This window comes from Acomys minous (assembly GCF_964271855.1).
Source record: "Acomys minous genome assembly, chromosome: 14".
Lineage (NCBI taxonomy): Eukaryota > Metazoa > Chordata > Mammalia > Rodentia > Muridae > Acomys > Acomys minous.
The window spans coordinates 43,070,836-43,095,389 of record NC_140496.1 but is presented as its reverse complement, the minus strand read 5'-3'; the positions used below and the strand labels follow the sequence as shown (position 1 = coordinate 43,095,389).

Sequence of the window (24,554 nt, the reverse complement as noted above, 5' to 3'; positions counted from 1 at the left end):
CTTCAGAAATCCCTGCAGGCGGAGATGAATCTTAATGGCCTTCTGGGAAAGGCTGAGCAAGCTCACCTCAAATGCACGCACCACCACGGCTGTCTCCGGGGCTGACTGAATCTCCCCAGGCTAAGGCTTCCTGTTTCGTGCTGAATGCTGTTGGCCTTTGAGACCGTGGAGAGCAGAATAGCATCAGATATAAACACTGGCACTGTTGGGCGAGTGGCCTGAGCCCCTCACACAGCTCGGCCCCTGGGTACTTCAATCACTGTGTCAAATTCGTTGTTGTGATTTATTTATACAATTTGGTTGGGGGGGGGGGCGACATTTGACGCTGTCTCCCAGACTAGCCAAGAACGAGCTCACCATCCTGGAACCTAGGCTGTCCCTGAACTTATAACAGTCCTCCTCCCTCTGCCTCTTGAGTACTTTAGAGACAGGTGTATGTCACCACGCATGGCTTGTTTTGACAATTTCGAAAATCTTAAAAGTGCCCCTCCAATGGACACAGAATTAGGAATATATATACAGACATACATTGTTCTAGAATGTTCCAAATGAACTCAGATACTGTGTGTGGGCCAAGTAGGCTTTGACTACCTGAAGATTTGCCTCCTCAGCCTCTCCCTCTTTTTTTTTTTTTTATACACTCAGCTTGTCAGTCATGATAAATCAGGGTCTTCCTGCCCTAGCCTGAGTGCAGGTACCAGCCCGCACCTATGAGATGTGTTTCTTTATAAGTAAGGGTTTTTAATTCTATTTTTAATTGTCTATGTATGTGTGTGTATGGAGGTCAGAGCAGATCTTGGGAGAGTTAGGTTTCTTCTACCATAAGGGTCCTGGGATTCCCACTCATGGCGGGCTTGGTGACAAGCCCCTTTACCCAGTGAGCCAACCTGCTGGTCACTGAAATCATTCCTTCTTTTGAAAACTTGGCTATTTCATTTTATGTGCATGAATGCAGGCATGTGCACCGCGTGCCTGCCTGGTGCCCAAGGAAGCCAGAGGATGGTGTTGGATCTTACAGCTTGTTGTAAGTCACCATGTGGGTGCTGGAAATCAAACCGAGGTCCTCTGGAAGAGCACCTTGCACTCTACCTGCTGAGACACCTTTCTTCCTCCCCAAACTATTTCTTGGTGCATCTGCTTTAGACAATAGTTTCACATCTTATAAACCAGAAGATACTATGTGAACAGAGCCTGAAACGCTGCCCATACATAGCCTTACTGCAGGCGTGCTCAAGGGCACGTGGTGTCTCAGGCACTACTGTGCGGTGTCCCCAAATAGAACAAACCCAGCTACCCATTAAAAAAGAAAATGGACAAGCAAATGGTGGATATTTCTTTGTAAAGAGTAGTATACGGCAAAGAAAATGTATCACTCACAGGTCCGGCAGAATGATGCTTACTAGGGCTCAAAAGAAGCAAAACACAACTCCTGCTGAGGAAGGCATGCCAAGGTCATAAAGCTGTAAGATTTAGCAGAGTGGTCAGGACAGTGATTTTAATGGAGCTGGCCCCTGTGGGCGAGTTTCTGGGGAGCTGTCCACCATGAGAGTTCATTTACAGTAATTCCTCAACCTGTTCATTTGTGTTCTAAGCAGTTTTCTCCGTGTTTTTGAAATTTCCAAGTTAAAAAAAAAAGCTGGTGGAGGTGATACAAATGCCTATTAGGGCGGCGGAGGGGGAGAGGGGCATGCCGGCAGCCCCGCCTAGCACCCTAGGACTCAGTGAGTGGGAACTCATAGGTGCTTTCGCTGGGATCCCCAGAGTGCCCTAAACATTAGCTTGGAATGGCCTCCTGCGACCATCAGCCTTCCCAGAAGTTTCCCTCAAACCGTTCTTTTGCTCAACAGACCAACATTTGTTCAGCGAGGGCCACCAGCACTACTCTCCGAGACCAAAGCCTCTGGTCTTTAAGTTTCTTCCTTCCAGCTGGGCACGCCTCGTTCTAGGCAGCGACGCGGACCTCGGGTAGCAGGCAAGGTCCCCGGTGCGGGAGGACTCTGTCCCGACTTCCCCCTGCGCGCCCGGCCGCGCCTGTTCCCGCGCCCGTGATTGGTTGTGCGCGTCGCCGGGTGGGTCTTGCTCCAGGGCTCAGGGCTGCGGTCTAGCCCCGGCTCCTGGCCGGGCAGCTCCCTTCTTGCACCCCGCACCTCTTCTTTCAGCGGAGCTGGGGGAAGGGGAGGGAGGCGCCCGGGGGTGGGATGCTGCCAGGCTCTGCCGCAGCCCGAGCCGCTGCCGAGCGGCGCGCACCGCCCTCCCTCGCTCGTTCGCTCGCTCTCTCGCCTCCTTCCCCCCGTGGGGAATTTTCAAGACTGCGCTGCTGCAATTTCCCCCCGGCCGAGGCTGCGCCGCGCCTGGCTGCGCGCACACACGCTTCCGCGCGCAGAGGAGCCGGCGGCTGCTGAATCAGGAGGAAAACAGATCGGCTTTTTTCAGAGCTGGGGACCAGCGCTCCCTGACGCCTGCGAGCCCCGCCGCGCCCCTGCGCCCCGCTCCTCCGCCCCCGGCTCTCTAGTAGGGTTGGATTTGGGGGAGGGGCTGCAGCGTTTTCAGGAATTTTCTATTCTTTCCAGGTCTAGGAAAGTCAGCAAAACAGACGGACAAATCCTTCGCTGCCACCCTCATCTTGTAGCAAAGACCTGGTTTTGGCTTTTTGTTATTTTATTTTCTTCTTCTTCTTTTTTCAAATGGGCCGAGCCCACGCCTTTAACAAGATGCCAAGCTGACCCGGACCTCGGAGGAATTTGAAGCTTGTCGCTGCGTCCCGGGGAGGGGGGGACGTCTTTCGCTTAGACTTCGCGTTTTAAAGGGGGTGTGCATTGGAGCGTTGCTTTAAAAAAAAACTGATCTTTTTACACTATTTTTTTTAACTGAAAAATATTTTTTTTTCTTCTCCGGAGTGGGTGGCCGGGGATCGCCTGGATCGCGTCCCCGGTTATTTTTGCCGCGCCCCTCCCCCGCGCCCCGCCCCCGCGCCCTCCTCCGCACCCCTCCTCCCGCCCGGGGTCACCGCCTCTGCCGGCATGTCCCGAGCCGCGCTCCCCGGCTCGGCCGGGCCGTCCCGCTCGTGAGCCCCCCGAGCCAAGGCCGGGCGCCGCCGCCCGATGGGCTGGGCCGTGGAGCGTCTCCGCAGTCGCAGGTGCAGCCGCCGTCCCCACAGCCCGGCCAGCCTGAGCAGCGGCGGCGGTGGTGGTGGTGGTGGTGGCGGTAGCCGTGGCTTCCGCAGCGTTCGCCGCAGCAACAGCAGCCGCCGCGTAACCCGAGGCCCTTTGCTCTTTGCAGAATGGCCCGCTTTGGAGACGAGATGCCGGGCCGCTACGGCGCAGGCGGAGGAGGCTCAGGGCCGGCCGCCGGGGTGGTCGTGGGCGCCGCGGGCGGCCGAGGAGCCGGGGGCAGCCGCCAGGGCGGGCAGCCCGGAGCGCAGAGGATGTACAAGCAGTCGATGGCGCAGAGAGCGCGGACCATGGCCCTCTACAACCCCATCCCTGTCCGCCAGAACTGCCTCACGGTCAACCGCTCCCTGTTCCTCTTCAGTGAAGACAACGTGGTGAGAAAATACGCCAAAAAGATCACGGAATGGCCATATCCTTTGCCCCAGCTCGGGCGGTTGTGCCTCCCCTCCTCCTCTTCCTCTTCCACCTCCTCCTCCCTCTGCAGGGCTGGGAGAGAGACCCGGGGGCTGATGGGAGCCTGGGGGGCTCCTCGGTGGCTAGGGGCTGAAGATGAGGGCCCAGGAGCTGAGGGAAGCAGCCTCCAGGCCTGCTGGGTTTCAGCTGCAGAGTGAGCCTGCGAGTAGTTAGGAGGCTCAGGGGAGTGAGTGGTTCTTTGCAAAGACCTAAGGTCTGGGTCCTAGGTCGCTCGGGGACATTGATAGGGGCTCTTCCTTGGGGTCTGACTTCCGATGAAGCCCTAGCTGGGCCAATGCCTGAACCCTTGGAGTTACAGAGCTGAAGAGCCCACATGTGCCCCACCTCAATTCCTTTAGAATAGGACCCCGGATCTCTCCACCCTGGCCTTCTACCCAAGGTGGGAGCCTCAGGCCTGAGCCATGGAATATAGCATGTGTGTGGCCTGGCAGCGGAGAAACCATCCCTCAGGGAGCGGCTCTGGGTGGGCTGCCAGCCGCATCTGGGGAACCAGCCCTGCTTAATGGTTTTGGGGGACACCACTTCTGACCCCGTGTGTGCAAGTCCCGCGATCCCCTCTGTCACAGAGCAAGCCCCTTCAACACTGTCTGTTGGGGTGTAAAGAAACATAATTCCATTCACCTAGTGAGGGCCCATGGCCTGGGAAGACCTGAGGTGGGTTGTTTCAGAGTGAGGGAAGGCCGAAGGAAGGAAAGGAAATTGGTCCCCATTCGGAGGACTGCTTGTGGACTTAGGCTTGGCATCTTGGGCTGGAGAGCTGAGAGGGCAACTCCAGGAGGATGAGCCTCCATATGGGCATCTTGGGCAGGTAGGCAACCCCCTCCCGGGAAAGACCCAGTCGGAAAAGGCAAAGAAGCGTGTTTTCCTCTGCTGAGGATCCATTCCCCACACAGTGGCCCGGATTCCATGAAGTCCTAATTTGCTTCCTATAAACCTGGAAGAGGGCTTGCTTAGCATCTGGGGAGATGCAGGCAGGCGCGGGTGGGGAAAAGTCGAGGTTTCTCTGCCATCTAAGCATGACCCAGATTCCCGGTGTGTGTTGGGGGGAGGGGGGGCGACACACCCTGCTCCACAGGCTGGCTGGCCACCCTGCCATGCCCAAATGTGCCTCTTGGCTTTTCAGGCTCCAGTCCACCGAATGCCAAAATTAGCTGGGCAGGTCAGATCCCTGGAGTTTTTGAGGGGTCTCTAGCTCTTGTGTAATGGGTGGGGCCATCCTGTCTCAGCCAGGGCTGGCCTCTCTGGGCTCTTGGAGTTCTGCTCAAAGAGCACGGATGGGTGCGTTCACTTCTGGGGGCTCCAGATGGTCGGTTCCTGGGGCTGTGAAATTATACCAAGAGAGCAGGAGGTTTTTGGAGCAAGTGCTTTACTTGGAAGCTGGTGAAAATTAAGATCTATGTACTTGAAGGCCTTTTTTTGAAGGATGTCTCTCTAGCCACAGTGTTGTTGGTGCTTAAGATAGGTGCCAGGATTTTGCCCCCTGAATTCCTCCTTGCCAAGGTTGGTCCTGAAGGCTGGCAGTGTGCCCTCCCTAGCACCCCCCAGCCCAGTAAAATGTTCAGAGGACATATGACTTTAGTACTCACACTGGAATGAGTAGCTGGGGCTTGGAGGGTGTCAGGGGGTTAGAACACACCTTCAGGTGGTTCTAGGGGGATGCTTGGGGGAACCGTCCCGGATGGGTTTTCTTGATGAAATGGTTTCCCCCCCTTTCTGCAGCCTTGCAAGAGGAAGCAGGAGAGTTGGGGAGCCCTTCCGTTGTCCTCAGCTCACCCCTGTCCATCCTGGATACTGCAGTTCTGAGAGCTGTAGGTGATGGCCCCTCACAAGAGGCACAGTTGAGTTGAGCCCTGAGCATTCTGAGAGCACCCCAACCTTGTTTCTTGGCCAGTTCAGGCCTCATTTGATTCTGGGTAGCTTTGGAGTGAGTGTGTGCAGTTCCCGCTCTCCCTGCAGAGCCTCTGTTCCCCCCTTTCAGCCTGAAGAATCAAACAGGCTATACAGCCACACTCCAGAAGGGAGCACCTCCCACCCCAAGCCCAGTGGTCTCCAAGCCAGGTCATCATGCACACGGAGCTGCTTCCGGGAGGGGTAGGGAAGGAGGGACAGAGGACTTGAGGCTGTTCCATCTAGAAATTCAGGCCAGTGGGAGGAGAGAAAGTAGACTTGCCTGGGAGTCAAGACACCACACAGAACACTGGCTTTAAAGAAAGAAAGAAAGAAAGAAAGAAAGAAAGAAAGGAAGGAAGGAAGGAAGAACCCAAATACTATTAGCATTGAAAACATAAGTGCTTAAGTAATTCACTAAACTTTTTAAAATTAATGTTGGGGGGGCGTGAAAACAAGGGGCTCGTGTAGTTCAGGCTGGCCTCAAGCTCTCTATGGGCTGAGTATGATGTGAGCAACCACCTAAGGCTTACTCTGTGCTGAGGGTGGGACCAGGGGCCTCACACATGCTAGGCAAGCACTTTAGCAGCCGGAATACATTCAGAACTTTTTCAGAATAAAGTCTAAGACACGTACAGGCAAGCATACGAGCTGGTCTGGCATCACTGATGAACGCTCAGCCTCCAGGCCAAAGGACCTCCCTCCTTCCTCTTCCTGGTCACACTGCAACAAGATCTGCCGAGCTCCTAGCCTCCTCTTGAGTCTCATGCGAAAGGGACTGGAGCTCTTTTGTACCAGACTTCTCTGCGGGTACCTCTGAGATGTTTTCTCAGGCTGCAAGCGCATCCACCGTGGTTCTGTGTGGTGCCCTCTCAGATGCTCATCATGGGGCTCCTATGGGTGTTCTCTTCTGTGCTTTCTTCGCCTGTTTCCCTCTGAGCTGGTCTTGGAGTGGACCGGCCTCACCAGTTTCTGACATGTGGAGGAGGGCATGCTTTTAGAGGTCTGTGTCCTGAGGGGGTGGGCAATGTGAGATGTGGTTGTCTCTGCTGTCTGGGGGAGGGGGAGGGATTACACAACTCTGGAGCTGACCGTGGCACAGGAGTTTTCCTTCCATCTGCTAAATTCCAGGCTAGAGGCGGGGTGGGTGGGGGGAGCTTTTCTTTCTCTCCCCTTTGGGACAGTTTGCCACCTCAGTTCCATTCTTCTGTCTCCCATCAACGCCTGCTGTAGGCCAGTCTCTGGAAGAGGTGCCCTTGCATTCTGGGTAAGAAACTCTGAATACAGTTGTATACAATGTATACTTCAGCGAACTGCCCTGAGCTACATCTTCCCTCTGTGGTCCCCTTTATTGGAAGTCTGATTAGAATGTTGAGAAGAGGGGTCCCTGGTAGCCTCTGCAGAGCTAGGCTCTGTTGACTCCATAAAGGGCACCTCAACTTTTCCTAGAGCGTCCTCTCCTAGTGCCACCTGCTCCATCAAATGTCAGTGTCATCCTTCCGGCTCTCCTTATGCTAGTGTGCCTCCCCTGCACTGGCTGTGAAATTCTGACTCTTCCAGCACTGGAGACCCAGTCTTTCTGCTGGCTGACACATGCCCTGTCCTCATCACACGTTGTCCAAGTTTGTAGAAACTCATGAAGGAGCCCGAAGTCACCATGGCTGGCATCCGGGGCCTTGTGGACACTGGCTGATTGGCTCTCCTCCAGAACCAAGGAGTATGATGGGAGCCCCCCTCCCCAAAGATGTGACAGCACATGGTCAGACACTTGGCCTGACCTGAAACATAGAATGTTCTAGACAGTTCTACTGACATGGAGGGATGTCCTGAGCCATAGAATTTCTCTACTTGCCAGGAGTTTCCAGAAGAGCAATCAAGGGAAGTAAGAATAAGCCTGGCTTTGCCACAAAAGTGTGATCCCTGACCCACAGTCTCCAAATCCAAGAATCTTTGAGCACTTCAAGATCTGCCCATCTGGAGGCAAAATCATGCAGATCTATATGGCCTTTTGAGGCGCTGGGGTGGGACCCAGCAGCACATCATGTATGCTAGGCAAGTGCTCTGCCCCTGGGACCCCAAACCACAGCTCTTGTGCAGCCCACTTGGCAAGCATCAGAGTAGGTTTTTGAAGCAGGAAAAAAAACAGTGTGTTTAATGAGGGTCTGCCGGTGCAGCCCATTTACCCCGCCCCACTAGGAATATTGCGGACAGAAGGCTCCAGAGTTAATCATGGGGTTCAGCGTAGGACTTACTGACTTAGCAAGGGGATGGAGAAGGGCGGACTGGTAATAGGTACCACGATCGGAATTTTGAATCGTGGTCCTATCCTGGTCTAGCAGGATTTGGTGTGTTGACGGCTTGTGATGCTGAGCAGCTAAACAAACAGTAGTGCCAGGTGGCCAGTGATGGCGAGGTTGATGGCTGACATGTGGGAATACTGACGGGCTGCAGGGCTGATCCGGTGTCTTCAGTTTATGGTTGTGTCAGTGATTCCTTCAAGATGTGGTCCCACCATAATCCAAGGGGCGTCTCTCTGGTAGCGATGCTGGGTCACGTGTTTGTAGGGTTTGTTTCATTAAAATGATGGCTCTGGTGTGTTGTTGGCCTTGGGATGTGGCTCAGGACTCTGCCGTCTCATCCAGGAGCTCTCCACCTGCCCCGCTTCGAGCCAGGTCTCACTGTATAGCCCGTGTTGATCTTGAACTCATGGCCTGGATGCCTCACTCTCAAGAGTGCTGGGATTGTATCCAATGTGCTTCTGAGGAACCCTCTGCTACCAGGCAGGGACTGTGCTTGGGGTCTCTAGGTCCTCCTGACAAACCCTGGGAAAGCAGATTTACCGAGGTATGCTCTCTCTGTAGCAGGCCTTGTCTTTTGTGTGTATCGCCTGGTGAGTTTTGACAGATGCGTGGGCTACAGAGCCACTGCCCCATTTGACACACAGAACAGTTCCATCCCCCTGAAAGATCCTCTGTTTCTCTTCTGAGTCAGCACCTCACATCTCCAGTCCCTTGTGACCTGTGACCTCATCTCCATTCTGTAGTTTTTCTTTTTCTAGAAAGTTCTAGAAATAGAATCGTGCGCTAGCCTTTTTTTTTTTTCCTTCAGTGCTATGAATGGAACCCAGGGCCTCCTGCATGGTAGGCAAGGACTCCGTCATTGAACTCTTGATTTTCTTCCGCACAGTCTCTCAATCTGCCTGCTTTCTTGATGGACCACATTCCAGGACTTTGAGGCAGGCAGCAGCAGCACAGAGCCTTCAGAGGCATCCTTCACTCAAGTCTGTAGAAGCCTGAGTATCATGAGCTTATTCCCACCCCGACCCATTGGATCCCCATCTCCACTCTGTAAACCAGGCTGACCTCAGACTCACAGAGATCTACCTGCTCCGCCTCCTGAGTGCTGAGATGTGTGCGCCACCACGCCTTTCAAGACCATCCCTTTTAATTGCTAAGTAGCACTCAGCGGATGGGCTACAGTTTGTCCCCTGTGTCCCAGCTGAAGGACATTTTGGATGTCTCCAGTGTGGGTGATTAAGAATAGAGTGGCTGTCAATGCTGGTGTCTGGGTTTTATTGGGAACACTGGGGAGATAGATTTCATTTCTCTTTGGTAAATACCCAGGAGAGGAATGGGTGGGTTTCCTGATAGAAGACAGCTTAATTTTTGCAAGAGTTGAGGTGGCCAAACTGCTCTCCACAGTAGCCACAGGAGACCATGCACTGTCTGTTATCCTTCAGGCCCCAGATCCCGAGTGCCATGTCATGGGAGGCCTCGGGGTTGGAAGACATCAGACACCGAACTTTTTAAGGTCGTAGGGACAGTGGTTGTGTTAGAGGCCATATCCAGGCATGCTTGAGGACGAGGTCTGAAGCTCTGTTCACACTAGAAGAGGTGGCGGAGGTGGGGGGTGAGGGTAGGGGTAGGGGGCAGGGGGTGAGGAGGTGGGACCTTGTTTCTGTGGTGGCAGAAAGCCAGGCTCCGTCCCTGTCTTCTTCATGATAGTGGGGCTCCACTGGCAGGGTCACCTTAAATGTTTGTTGAGCAAGTTCGAGAAGGGTCTGTCTTCACCCACCAGCTACCTGCTGCAACATCCAATTTGACCTTATGCTCATATTTCCATGATTCAGCTTTCAGGGCAGAGGCCCTGGGGGCCTGTTAAGCCAGGGAAGGCCTCCTAAGGGGTGTTTGGGCAGTTGAAAGCAGGGCCTTTGAAGATGAGAAGCAAGCCCATCTGCCAGGCGCTTGGGGTGTACACCCTGGTTCTCTGCTCCCCCACAGACTTGAAGGTGCTCCTTCTGTGATGGGGTCACCACTAGGAGCGCTTTCTTGGCCCCGCTCTTATGCAGATAATGCATTTCCAAGAATCAGCTCTTAAGGAAGGGGCCACGGGCCCTGAAGAGGTCAAAGGGGGAGAAGAAAAACCCTTTGGGGGCTAGAGATAGAGCTTAGCTGGTAGAGTGCTCACCCAGCATTGTGGAAACTAGGCACTATGGCGCACACCTGTGATCCCAGCACTCAGGAGGTAGAGGCAGGAGGATCAAAAATACAAAGTCATCCTTGGCTATTTAGCCAATTAGAGGCCAGCCTGGGCTACATGAGACCCCCACTTCAGACAAACAAAAACCACAGTAGAACAAAACAATAATTAGGAAATTCCTTGGCATATGGGTAGACCAGTCCCAAATCTCAGGCTCCCCGAAGCCACCCTGTCTCTGGTGTTGGGGTCTCGGTTTCCACACTTTGGATGGGGAAGATGTTGCTTTGCCAGCATCTTCTGGGGCTCTTGGGGCAGGGGTCGGGGGCTGCATAGAAAATGGTTGTTGTGTCAAGAAAGTTTCAAAACAGAATACAGAGTCATTCCGCCTTCAGTGAGTTGTCTTATGTGGTTTGGTTTGGTTTGGTTTTTGTTTTTGCCTCTGTTTGTTTTGTTTTGAGACAGGGCTTCATGTAGCCAAAGTTGGCCCTTGAACTCCTTATCCCCCTGCCTCGGCCTCCCAAATGTGAGATAATAGTGTTGTGCTTCCACACCCAGCTTCCTGGTGTTGTGTTCCCAAGATGGGCCGGCCTGAATTTATTGGGCAGAGCACTGCTGTTCCTAACGTTTCCCTCAAGCACTGTGTGCATCCTCGGTCCTTTCTGGAAGCTTTCAGGGAAAGGGAAAAAAAGCTCCTGCCCGTTTGGCCCACTTTTCGATTCCCTTCGGTCTAAGATAAAATTACTTCCCTTCCGTTGCTCAGTCCCTCCCTCAGGGGTGACAGGGTGAGGGCTTGAACTGTGTAATTAGCTTCCTGAAGCGTCCCTTCCACCCCTTGTCCTGTCCTTCAGAGCCGGTCAGGAGACCAGCTCAGAGTGAGACCAAAGACTCCAGCCATTTCTGTGCTCATCCCTGGGTGTGCACTGTAGACCCCCCAGGGGAACACTGCTCGGATCTCCGATTAGAATTTGGGAGTTTTCTTGATGTGTGGGATCTGTTAGGAACACCATGAGTTCGAGGTCAGGATGGGCCCTCAGTGAGACCTTGTATCAGAAACCCAAACAAAGCAAAGAGTATGTTGAGTGTGCCCCCCAAATTTCCAGCTCTGTCTCTCCTTATTATCTAAGAATGAAGAACTCAAGGAATAATCCTGGGGGCGGGGCAAGATGGGCAGACTGTATGAGCTGCCTCCCCTAGTTATCTGTCCTAGGTTTTTGAGGTGCCCGTCGGTTCTGAACAAATGAGGATGCTGGCATGTGCGGTGATACATACGTGTTGTTTTGGGTGCTGGGGATTGAACTCTGGGCCTCACATCCTTTGGTGTGTGTGTAGTCAGGTGCGTGCATGGATCAAGTGGCTGCAGACACCAGGGGACAACCTTGGATGTTGTATTTCTGTTGCTGTCCACCTTAATTTTTTTGTTTTTCTTTTGTTTTGTTGTTGTTGTTTGTTTGTTTGTTTTTTGAGACAGGGTTTCTCTGTGTAGCCTTGGCTGTCCTAGACTTGCTTTGTAGACCAGGCTGGCCTCGAACTCACATTGATCCGCCTGCCTCTGCCTCCCGAGTGCTGGGATTAAAGGCGTCCGCCACCACTCCCAGCTGTCCACCTTAAATTTTGAGACAGTTTCTCTCCAGGGTCTAGGGTTCTCCAGTTAGGCTCAGCTGGCCTGTAAGCCCCAGGGAGCCACCCATGTCCACCTCTCTAATATCAGGATTAAACACTACTACACTTGGATTTTACGTGGGTTCTGTGGACCAAACGATTACACAGCCTAGCGCTTCACTGGCTTGAGCCATCTCCCCAGTTCCGTTCTAGGGCCTCACACGGTCTAGGCCAGTGAGTGGTTTCCTTTACTGTTTATGCAGAGCCAGGGGCTCACTAAGTGGCCTAAGGTAGCCGTCAACTTGTGATCCCTTCTGCCTCAGCTTTCTGGGTGCTGCAGTGGTAGATGTGAGACAACCACACGCAGCTCAGCTTTAGGTTAGTCACGCCCAACAGAGAGGACAAGGTTTTATCCGGTGACTGTCAAGTGACAAAGCCACCTGTCCAGATGACGGTGACCTCCCCACAAGAAGCTGAGCTGTTCTATGAGGCCTGCTGCTTCCGTAAGCCGCTAAGAGGCAGCTGCAATGGGTTATTGCTAGGAAGCACTGAGGTCAAGTTTGGCTCGCATCTGGCTTCTGTCAGGCATAGCTTGGTTTTGTTCAGCATGGGTCCTCCCTCTACTATGTATTTCTTTATTTATTTGTTTTATTTTATTTCATTTCATTTTATTTTTATTTAGTGAGTGTGTATGTGTGTGTGGAGGCCAGATATCAGCCTTCTGGTGCGACTCCACTTTGCTTTCTGAGGCAAGGTCTCTCACTGGCCTGGAGCTTTCTAAGTAGGACAGGCTGGGTGGCCACTGAGGCTGGACACTTTTCCGGTTTCTGCCTGCCCTTTCTGGAGTGACCAGCATGTGCCACCATGCTTGGCTTCTTGTGGGTGCGCTGGGGATTGAACTAATGTCCTCATGTTTGCAAGGCAAACACTTTGCTGACTGAGCTATCTCTCCAGCCCCTCCCCTTCCCCGCCCCCCCACCCCCCACCCCAGTGCTAGGTACAGAAACAGGGACTTACAAATGCTGGTCACATGCCCTTCCACTGAGCGGCACCATTAGTCCTGCCTTTACCTTTTTATTTTGAGAACCGGCCTCCCTGTGCGGCCAGGCCCTCATGCTAATAATCTTCCTACCCAGCTTCTCAATGCTGCCAACTCTTAAAGGGTTTTGGTGGTTGGGTCAAACTTGCCACCAGGCTGCTCCCATTTCCAACCCCTGGCAACTTAGGACAACAGACCAGCTTAGTCAGCCTGCTGATAAATACCACTTGCTTTGCCAGGTGGGCTTTCTACTTTGGGCCTGTGCATTAGATGAATGTCTGTAGTAAATGAACATACGGCTTTAAATCAAGCCTGAGGGACTGGCTCAGTGGAAGAGCTCTTGCTCCATACAGGAGGCCCTGGCTTCCATTCTTGTTTTTGGTTTTGGTTTTTTTGAGACAGGGTTTCCCTGTGTGGCCTTGGCTGTCCTAGACTTGCTTTGTAGACCAGGCTGGCCTCGAACTCATGAGATCCACCTGCCTCTGCCTTCCGAGTGCTGGGATTAAAGGCAAGCACCACCACGCCCGCCCACCCGCCTGGCTTCCATTCTTAGTACCTCCCACTACTCCTAAATCAGGTACCTCCCACTAAATCCTGAATCAGTGTTGAGGCTGAGCCTGTCCGTGGGATTTGGCAGTGTCCGGCCAGTCCAGCTGTTGAGACCTTCAGCTGTATAGTTTCCTATCCTTGTCATACTAGGCACTGGGAGGGCAGTGAGGTCTGTACTTGCTACTACGAAGCCTCATCAAGGGGAGACCTGATCAGGCGGGAAGGGGAGCAGGAAGGGTAGGGCTGAGCTGAAACAGGTGGGGATGGGCAGGAGGCAGCCTGGCTGCAGACACCCTTCTTCCCCTACACCTGCTGCCCCAGGCTTCCTGTTTGCTCAGTGAGGGCAGGGCTCCTTTGTCCAGGGAATTGCAGGAGGGACATAAGGTATGCAGGTGGCATGGACAGTCCCTTTGTAAAAAGATAGGCCTCCATGATGTGAAGACAGAGTTAGCACTCTGCACCTCTGAGGTCTGAATACATGTGATTATAGCTGCTGCTCATATTCCTGTGTAACTCACTTTGTTTGGGGGCAATGGGATGGAATCCAGGGCCTTGTATCACCGAGCCACACTGTTGAAGTGGAAAAATTCTTCATGGTCCACTCTCTGTCCCAGGCGCTCAAAGGCAGTCAGTCTTTCTAATTGAATTATGAGCCACCATGTGGCTGATAGGAACTGAACTTGGGTCTCTGCAAGCTCTCTTAACCACCGAGCCTTCTCTCCAGCCCCTGCACTCTGTTTCTGAGAGTCATTTCTGGGTGCGTGTAGCAGCAGGTCGTTTTTTTTCCTCTGCCCTCTTATGTTCTGGGTTAGTTCAACAGTTTATCCATCCCCGGTGTACGGTGACGTGCATTCAGGATATTTCCAGCTCGGCGTGATTTTTTAATCTCTTTTGCCTTTAGGAGCAGTGTTAATGTGATGAGTGGGTAATATCTAAGTCAAGGAATGAATGAATCCAGGGTGTTCTTTGAGTGTATGCACGGGCATCAAATTTCAGCTCGGATCAGCTGAGAGCTGTCACATTTAGAGGACACCAGCCACCACCACACAGGCTGCTCTCAAGCAACCTCACAGTCCACAAGTGGCTCTTCTGCAAGACATCCACAAGCCCACACACGTACTTGGGAACCTGTGGTTTGGGCCTTAGTAGTGACGATAGGTGCATAGAAACACAGGGCAAAGCAGAGGCTTGAGTCCAGCGGGGGCTGTGTCTCAGACCCAAGCTCTGAGGGCCGCTGGCTGCATGACCTCAGATGAGTCACCTGTGCCTTGTCTTGTGCGGCAACTGAGGGCGCAAACCCGAGTCCACATGCCGAAGTTTAGTCCTCGGTGCAATAGCGTTGCGAGGTGAGGTCTGTAAAAGGTAATTGGGCAGAGTTGGAGGTGCGCTCAGCTATGGAGCTCTGACCTAGAATCACCCAGTGAGGGTTTGGGGTGTGGCCCAGGAGTAGAGACCCTGCCTAACATCCTCCAGTGAGAGGCTTGGGGTGAGACTTGGTGGTAGAGTCCCTGCTTAGGATCCCCAAGTGAGGGGCTGGGGTGCGGCTTGCTGTGGGTGCATCCTGTGTACAGCTGGGGCCGGCATGGTGCATGATGAGCAGGTTCTGAGGTTTCTTCTTTTGTGAATGGGTTAATGCTGTTGTCAGGGACAGGATGATTTCCACCCCGCCCCCCAGTTCCCCAGCCTTCTCTGAAGCTTCCTCTCTTGCCTTTCTGATCTCCGCCATGGGACGATGCGGCGTGATGACCCTCATAGATGTGCTTTGACATTGGACTCCGAAGCTTTGAGAAATGCATTTGTTTTCTTTATACATTACCCCACATGTGGTACTCCATTACAGCATCGCACAACGGGCTAAGGGCATTGTGCAGTCTCTGTTTCAGGCTCTTAATGGCTCTCATCTTGGATGACTGACTGGCTGCATTAGTTCAGGCGGTGCTTCCTACGGTGGGCAGCACTCAGCATAATGGACTCTTTGCAGGGAGATGGGCCCGTGATGGACATATTTGGGCTTCTCTGACCCAATGCTTGGATTACTGTATGACACATAGTAGGTGCTCCCTGTGTTTCTATGGCAGAAGCTTTGGCACCTCTTATCCTATTGTTTGGTGTCAGTGCCGTGCCCACCCACTGTTGCTTCAGGATCTAAGCCGATGGGAAGGCAGCTACAGTTTTCTTTTCTTTTCCCAAAGTGCCAGGGACTGAACCCAGCACCTCCTGCACATGCTCTGTGAGCGCTCAACCACTGAACTGTACACCAGACCCGCTGACTGTTAATACTAGAATTTCTTGGTTCCCAAGCCCAGGCCAGATTTCCCCACCTCTCAGCCATCTGTTTGTATGTTCCTAATCATTCCCTCCCATTCCCGGTGACCCAGTGCCAGACTCTGCTCACCCCCCACCGCTTCCCCTTCCTCTCTACATCCTTTCTCTGCACCTCTCCCTGCCCCTGTGAGTGCCTCCTTCCAGGGCATCTGATACTTCAAACCCGTAAGAACAGACCATCTTCTGCAAGGGCTATCCAAGGCTTCAAACTGTTTGGGTGTTGATGAACTTGGAAAGAGTTGGAAATGTTTGTGGCCTTTAGCTACTTCTGCAAGTTTTTTTTTTTTTGAGCGAACTTTTGACAGTTCCGTCTGTTTTTTAATCACATTGAACTGGTTTCTGTTATGGACCGTGGCTGGATGGCTTGGGGGAGAGGCATGAAGCTATGCTGGGTGAGTGGGTTGAGGGATGGACAGTGTCTTAGCCATTTCTCTAGTGCTGTGGCAAAACACCGTGACCAAGGCAACTTAGAGAAGGAAGTGTTTATTTGGGCTTACGGTTCCGGAGGAATAAGGCTCCATTGTGGCAGGGAGGCCCTCGACAAGCATCAGGCATAACAACAGGAGCAGGAAGTTGAGAGGTCACATCTTCAAATACAAGCGTGACGCAGAGAGACAGCTGGACGTAGGGTGAGCCCGTATAACCTCAAAGCCCAGTGTACTCCCTCCCTCCAGCAAGGCTGCATCACGTAGACCTCCCTAAACAGTGTCACAAACTGGGAGCCAAATGTTCAAATACAGCAGCCCATAGAGGGTCATTCTTAGTGGAATTACCGCAGACAGGTGCATGGGTCAACATCTGGGTGGATGAATGGATAGCGGCTTGGGTGGATGAATGGACGCATGGTGGATGGATGACGTCGGATGGCCAATCGGCAGATGAATGAATGGTTGGAGAGGTGGGTAGGTAGAGGAGTGAGCGGGTAGGTGGGGCAGTAGATGGATGACTGGGTGGGTGGATGGATTTGCTGGATAAGGATTAGTATGGGGAAGGGATGAGCAGATGTAAAGATGAAGTGATCAGAACGAAAGATGGAAAAATGAGTGGGCAGGTAGATGGGTAGTTGTTGGATGTCAGGGCGTGGTCTAGGCAAGGTCTGTGCTTGGTCTCTGACGTGTATCCTTTTTTTTTTTTTTTTACACATTTTTATTGAAAATTAAAAATAATTCCTATTACATCTCATTTTCTATCCGATCCCATGCGTCCTCCCATTCCTCCCTCCCTCCCACTTTCACCCCAATCCCCCTTCCCTATGACTGTGGCTGTGGGGGACCTCCTCCCCCTGAATATGGTGCTAGGGTATCAAGTCTTTTCTTGGTAGTCCTCTATCCTTCTTCCGAGTGCCATTGGGCCTCCCCCACAAAGGGACATGGCCAAATATGGGGCACCAGAGATCCTGTGAAAGTCAGTCCCCAGTCTCCACTTAGCTGTGGAGAATGTTCTGTCCCTTGGCTAGATCTGGGTAGGGGTTTGATGATGACTGCCCGTTTTGTCCATGGTTGGTGCCTTAGATCAAGCAGAATCCCTGGGCTCAGATCTAGCCATCATAATGTTCTTCTTGTAGGTTTCTAGGACCCTCTGGGTCCCCCTACTTGCCTATCCTCTATATTTTCCTCATCTAGAGTCTCAATAGGATGTCCTCACCTCTATCCCCGTTTCCTGGTAGGTGCAGACTTTCATGGGACCTGTCCCTTGGGCTAGTGACTGACGTGTATCCTTAATACCGGCTTGGGAGCATGCCGTTCTCTGTTTCTGCCCCGTCATGCCTTCTCCAGTAACAACCCACTCTTATCTGCTGCCCCTGAAATCCAGTAGGCTTGTGTGTTTATGTCATGATCCTCTCTCTCACTGGCTGCTCTGGAGGATCAGAGAGCACTTGGCAACTCCTGCCCTGTGCCATAACGTGAGTGTTCAGTTGGGCCTCTGCAGGGAAGCTTAGCGGAGTTGTTGACAGACATTATTAAAATCTGGAAACATCTCGTCTGTGTGTTTCAGGCATGGGACTGGAAGTGAAGCGCCTTGGCTTTTGCTCTATGGGTAGAAGGGATGGCGCGAGGTGGTGAGCCTGTCGGGGCCATCTCTCCTCCAGGCAGACTAAGGCAATGCCTCGGATGGATCCCCGCAGCCAGAACACACACACACACACACACACACACACTACAGAATCACAAGGGACCTGTGAGGCATTGCGGCCTGTTCCCCTTTGTGTCTTTTGTCTCACTCTTCCATTCTGCTCCTTCCATCTATCCCATAAACTCGGATCATTTGCATAATGGTGTTCACTCCACCTGTGGCACCTCTTACGCGTCTTCCGTAGATCGCTCCTTCCCAGGTCACCTACTCCAAGGGGCCCCGCCTCTTCATTTACATAATATCTAATGTACCAAGAAGCATGTGAAATCTGTGGACATTTCTTCCATGCACAGAGAACTACCAGAATATTTTGATGTATCTTGTGCCGTACCTTGTATACGGACACGGACTTGTGAGTACAATTCCAGTGTCGTCCTTGCAACACATAAGACCACTGTGTCTGGTCGAGCAGGTTGCGCACTAAACAAAGGTAGCAGATCACACATCAGAGGCATCGCAGAGCTGTATATTTGTTGATGGAACTTAAGAATCTTGCTCTGACAAATTGAGGATATTGTGACAGTTTTTGACAGATGGGCTTAACAACTTGAGAAAGGGGCGTCCTGTTTAAAGTCTCACGGTAGTGCTGTGTGCATTGGCAGAAACCCCAGAAAAGATTTTTGTTAATATCTGGTGATATTCTGCTTTCTGGGGTATGGAGAGCCTCCTGTCACTGTCTCCAAGGTCTAGCTGTTCCAAACAGCACTGCCGGGAACACGGTTGCGGTGCGGATCTGTCCATGGTGCTGATAAGTTCTCAATGGTGTTCTTGTCTTCACGCCCAAGGCCCTAGTTACTGCTGCCTTTGACTCTGTGGAAGGGGCTGTGAGGCAGGTGATTGGCATACTCACTGGATGGCGCAGAGAAAAGAAAGGGCAACAAAGTGATTTGGAAAACATCCCAGCCCCACGTGGAAAGCTACACTTGTGAACTTGGGGTGATTTTATTTGCCAGCGTCTGGAGACATTTTAGACTGTCACAGGTGTGGGTAGAGGGGCTGGGATGCTGCCGTTACCAGAAGAGGAGTCAGAAGTGCTTCGAGGCACCCTAAAATGCTCAGGACAGCCCTCCCAGGGAAGAGTTCCTCAGCCCAGGGAGCTAGGAAAACAGAGGCAGCGAAATCCTGATGCCCTGGGCAACTTTGAAGAGAGTGGGTGGATTTTGGACTTTTGGGTGACTTAAATTTCATTTACAGCTTTTCTTCCCTGCTGGGTGTCTAAGCCAGTTTTCTGTGAACTTTAGATCTCACACGATCAGCAACACGCCTGCTACCAGCAGATCCGTTGATATAAATATAGATGAGTGTGTGGAGGGAGGTCTCAGCTGGAGTTGGGGATGTGGGATGCAAGCTGCGGTGGCCTCTCTGCCTCCTGCCGCCTCCTTCTGTTGCCCAGCTCTTAAGTCGTGCCTCGCTATCTTCTGGTTCTTGGTTTGGACATCTCTGGTGTCAATTGTGGCTCTGGGGCCCCTTCCTTCTGTCATTAAGGTGCACCTTAGGCATCCCGGGGGGGGGGGGCCCAGAGGCATGAAATGACGAGGGTTGAGATTTGAGGAGTAACACATCCATTCATTCATCCAGCTGCATGCTTTTTATTGAGCAACTATTGTGCACCACAGAGACGGATGCTGTGAGCATTGTAGTTTACTCCCCAGGAAGTGACACAGACTGTCCTCATTTCCCCCTGCCCCGACATGCCTTACACCTTTGACTGTCTGATACAAGTACGGTCATGTGTTGTCACTGCTTTGAGGCTGGCATTTTCCCCATCAGTACCAGTCAGGAGGCCTGAGTGAATGGACCCGATTTCCTGTTTCCTTCGGTAGAGTTCCAGAAGTGACACGGCCGGCTTATTCTTGGCAGCATTCTGAGCCAAAAAGTAAAGACTAGAGGAAGTGTTTGCTCTGCAAAACAAGGCCCTGAGTTTGAATCTTAACACTCATGTAAAAAGCTAGGCATGGTGTGCTGTGCGCTCATAATCCCAGCGCTGGGGAGGTGGAGCCAGGCAGGTCCTTGGGGCATGCTGGCCAGGCAGCATAGACCTAATTGGTCTCCAGGCCAGAGAGAGACCCTGGTTGAAACAAGGCAGACAGTGCTCCTGGCCTGTACATGCTCACACATGACTTATAATGAGAGGGAGAGGGAGCGGGGGTGGTGTCCGAATCCCATGATGCTCTAGTTAGGGATACACAGAAAGTGGTCTGAATCCCCATAGGTTGTTTGTGTGGCTTTGGTCCTGTGTCCTCAAGAGCAGTCTGTACAGAGGTCCTGGGAGATGGAACTGAGTTGTGTAGAGGCTGCCGGCATCTGTGCCTGGCTTTTGAGATCAAGGCCGTCTGTGCGGGGTGTGGATGGAAGTATAACTAGACTCCCCTTGTTCAAATCCCAGCTCTGCTCCCCAGATGATGACGTCCATGTCATTTGACAACGTGCCTTTGGCCCCAAGGCCCTGTAAAGTGGGTGCCCCATGAAGCCCCAGATGATGGGATTGTATCAGAGCTCAGGACAACACATGGCACAAAATAGGTGCTGGGTCCTAGTTTGTGTGTTTCTGTTCCAGGCGAGGTGCTGCTCTGGCATACAGTGTGGAGGTTGTGTGTGTGTGTGTGTGTGTGCGCGTGTGTGTGTGTGTGTGTGTGTGTGTACACCTTATGGCCTGTGGAAGAGATCCGCTCCTTTATTTCAACAGCTTCCAGAGTAGAGCATGCTCTCCCCAGACCCCCAGCCAGCCTGGTTGCCTCAAAATGAACAAATAGGATTCCACACCACGCCCTAAACTACAGAATTTGGATTATTTAGCTGAACCATTTCCTTCTCGTGTGACATGTTACATGTTATGTGTAATGGAGCAGAGAGGCTGGGTTGGGCTACAGAAGACTTTGGGCTGCTGTCACATAGCAATGCAGTGACAGCCAGTGTCATTCTGGCTTCCTTTATACACACACACACACACACACACACACACACACACACAATTTTAAATATATAAAGCGGGGAGAAACTGAGGCAGGGCCAGCAAGATGGCTCAGTGGAATAAAGGCACTCTCCCTACAAGCCTGACGACCTAAGTTGGTCCCTGGAGCACATGAAGGTAGAAAGAGAGAAATGATTCCACAAAGCTGTCCTGTCTTAGTCACTATTCTATTGCTGTGCAGAGACACTATGACCAAGACATCATTAGGGGCTCGCTTACAGTTTCAGAGGGTGAGCCCACCGTCATTATGGTAGGAAGCGTGGTGGCAAATAGGCATGGAGCTAAAGCAGTGCCTGAGAGCTTAGCTTATATCTGACCCATCAGTTCATGGCACAGAGAGAGAGAGAGAGAGAGAGAGAGAGAGAGAGAGAGAGAGAGAGAGGGAGGGATGGATGGATACAGAGAGAGACAGAGACACAGAGAGACAGAGAGATACAGAGACAGACAGAAACAGACCAAGAGACCAGGCCTGGCAAAGGTATTTGAAACTCAAAGCCCACCCTCAATGACACACCTCCTCCAACAAGACCACGTGCACTACTCTCCCAAATAGCCCACCAACTGGAAACCCAACATTCAGTACACTAGTCTTGCTTTTTGTTTGGTTGGTTGGTTTTTTGGTTTTTCGAGACAGGATTTCTCTGTGTAGCCTTGGCTGTCCTGGACTCACTCTCACTTTGTAGACCAGGCTGGCCTCGAACTCACAATGACCCGCCTGCCTCTGCCTCCTGAGTGCTGGGATTAAAGGTGTGCGCCACCACCATGCCCGGCCAAATCCACGAGTCTAAGGGGGTCAGGCTCATTCAAGCTGTCATATCCTCCGACCTCAGCGTGCATGCTGCGTCTCTTGCACTGCCAATAATAAATGAAAATTAAGAAAATCAAACGAAACGTATATACCACCAATCCTGTTAGCCTCCCTTTTTGTGGCACTGGGGACAGAACCTAGAGCCTCATGCACGGCAGGCTAGCCCTCCCTGCAGGCTTCCTTTGTGGCAGGCTAGCCCTCCCTGCAGGCTTCCTTTGTGGCAGGCTAGCCCTCCCTGCAGGCTTCATGAGTGGCAGGCTAGCCCTCCCTGCAGGCTTCATGAGTGGCAGGCTAGCCCTCCCTGCAGGCTTCGTGAGTGGCAGGCTAGCCCTCCCTGCAGGCTTCGTGAGTGGCAGGCTAGCCCTCCCTGCAGGCTTCCTGTGTGGCAGGCTAGCCCTCCCTGCAGGCTTCATCACCAGCCGTTTTTCACCATGCAGTTTGGTAGCAGTCATGATGCCGTGCACCCATTACCTCTACTGAACTCCAAGACACTTTCATCACCTCACAAGGAACCCGTGACTGATGAATGAGTGTACCCTCTTCATCCTCTTGTCCTAATTGCTGGTGACAGCCGGTATTCATTGAATGGGTCTTGGATTTACTTTTCTAGTTTTGGGGGTTTGGAGTCCCCCTTCTCTGGCAGATTATCTTGACACTCAAGCAGGGATGTGGGGATGCCCAGCTCCCTACCTACCAGGGTCTCTATGTCCCCAGAGCACCCAGCTAGCTGTTGCTGTTCTCTGCAAGCACCTGGTCCCTACCAGCGGTCGCTGCTAATCAGAGCAGCAGGTGCACTGTCGGCCCTCCGGGGTGGCCACAAGCCAGAGGCTTCATCTCGGCCGGATGCCTCCCCGTAAATATTTAATAAACAAGACCTACAACTGGCCATGCTGAGTGTGTTTGATAGTAAAGTTAATGAGGGGCTGAGAGTGGCAGGCGGCCATAGTCCCCTCCTGAGCCTGGCAGAGGCAGGAGCTGAGAGGCGGTCTGGAGGACAATGAAGACCACTTCTTCTCTTTCTTTAGCACTGTTTTGGGTCCCTTGATAAATACATGGGTGCGAGGGTGGAAAGGACGACACATGAGAGCAGGGAAGATGGGCAGGGAGGGAGCTGGTGATGGGACCTGTGATGGGGTGGAGAGAGCAGCCAGGAGTGGAGGAGACAGAGCTGGAGAGATGAAGGGGAAATGCTGAGGCAGAGAACTCCCACCCGCCCCCCAACCCCCCCCCCACCACTTCACTCTGGCTTCTTATTTCCTGTCTCTCTATTTCTCATTTCCTCTCTGCCACTTCCCGCCCAGGCCTCACCCTGTTTCATTTCCTGAGGCTGTCTTATCTTCCACTTTCTGCCCCAACATTTGTCTTCTCGCCCCTCTTTCTTTGTGTTTCTGTCCTTGCTCTTTTCATAAACTGGCTCTCGCGGGGTGTGTCTTTGTGCCGGAGTTAGGTGTGGTTCATATTCCTCCCCCTCCCCTGAAGTGCACAGGCAGAAGCAGAGGCCAAGGGAGAAGAGAAGCAGATCAGAACAGAATGGGGGCCAGGCTGGAAAAAAACGTAGAAACAAAGAACATTTAAAGTGTTATTTTTAATTATGTGTATGTGTGTGTGTGCGCACATGAGTGCAGTTGCCTAAGAAGGCCAGAAGGGGGCATTGGATTCCTCTGGACTGGAGGGACAGGTTGTTGGAACCACAGGTTGTGGGTATAGGGGACTGAACGTGGTTTCTCTGCAAAAGCAGTGGGTGCTCTTAATGCGGAGCTGTCTCTCTATCCCCATAAAGAACAGTGTCAAGACAGTGATTTGGTCATTTTGTTGCCCAGGGGCCTCCTATCCTCCTTGTATTACCAAAACCACAGCTCAATCTCTCTCTCTCTCTCTCTCTCTCTCTCTCTCTCTCTCTCTCTCTCTCTCTCTCTCTCACACACACACACACACACACACACACACACACACACGCTGAACCAGAGTGTATCCCTGGAAGCTACTAATTGTGGTTCTGGCCACCCCTATGGGGAAACTGCAGGATCTTAGGCTGCCAAAGGCTCATGGGAATTGCTGCTCCTGGGAGGAGGTGGGGTTCACTTGTACCACTCTCTTCAAAACATGGCAGTACACACACACACACACACACACACACACACACACTCACTCACTCACATATCTTTGTTTTTTAAACCTGTGGCCTTTCTACTGGCTGGTAATTGGTGACTTCAGTTTGTTTTCTCTCTTGTGAAACTGCCTCACATCCTGTTCACCTTTCCAGGTATATCTGTGTGTGCATGTGCTAGTGCGTGTGTGTCTTCCTACACGTGTCTCCTGGAGGACACCCTCCATGCCATGTCTCCTCAGGGACACCATCTCCTCCTTTTGAGCCATCTCTCACTGAGTCTGGAGCCCTCCAAGTCAGCTCGGCTAACCAGCTCAGAGACCCTCCTGTCTCCGCCCGTGCCCACACTCAGATTATAAACTTATGCCATGGAATCCAGATTTTAATAGGGGTTTGGGAGTGAAACTCAGGACTACACACTTGCCCAGGCCCTTCAGCTGCTCACTGCACCATCTCTTCAGTTCCACTTGTTCAGTTTTTTAGTAGGTTATTTGTTTTGCTTTTTATTTTTCTATATTGATTCCTAGCTGCTCTTTGTATATTCTGGCAATGACTCCGTCATTTATCATACGCTTCCTCTACTCTGTTTTCAGTTAATAACACTTTATCATTGCATTACAGCTTTCAAAACACATTTCCATTACGATGCCTTGTGAGTGACAGCTGTTAATTTTAGAATGAGCAATTTAGACTTTTCTTCCCCCTTGGTAATTGTTGAGTTTAGTGTCTTACTTAAGAAAGCCATTTCCACTCTGAATATATTGTATACTATTTCTGGAAGTTTCGCTTTTGTTCTCTTTTTCACTGGCATTGGCTTAGCTTCTCTGTGGGGAGTTAAGAAAGGGTCTGATTCCTGATTTGTTAGAAAGGCTGTCTGGCCAAAGAGTTCTGCAAGATGGCTTCCTTTAAACATTCTTATCACGTTGTTGATTTGTGGGGAGGGGGCACATGAAGCCATGATGCTCACGTGGAGGCCACAGGACAGCTTGGGGGAGTTAGTCCTTTTCTTCTAC

At 52.1% G+C, this 24,554-nt stretch overlaps 1 protein-coding gene across 9 annotated transcripts in view; it reads left to right on the top strand.

The window, feature by feature from the left end:
• Positions 1-2,154: 2,154 nt before the first annotated feature.
• The window catches only part of CACNA1A (calcium voltage-gated channel subunit alpha1 A), a 247,265-nt gene continuing 224,865 nt past the window's right edge, over positions 2,155-24,554 (top strand). For 5 of the 9 annotated variants that reach the window (XM_084756457.1, XM_084756454.1, XM_084756455.1 and 2 more), the window contains exon 1: positions 2,219-3,579. In XM_084756457.1, coding sequence (XP_084612583.1) covers positions 3,281-3,579 — 299 coding nt within the window. In that variant the 5' untranslated portion in view covers positions 2,219-3,280. Of the gene's footprint in view, positions 3,580-24,554 lie in introns of all 9 variants that reach the window. The other 4 variants (XM_084756456.1, XM_084756453.1, XM_084756459.1 and 1 more) reach the window with 3 other exon arrangements.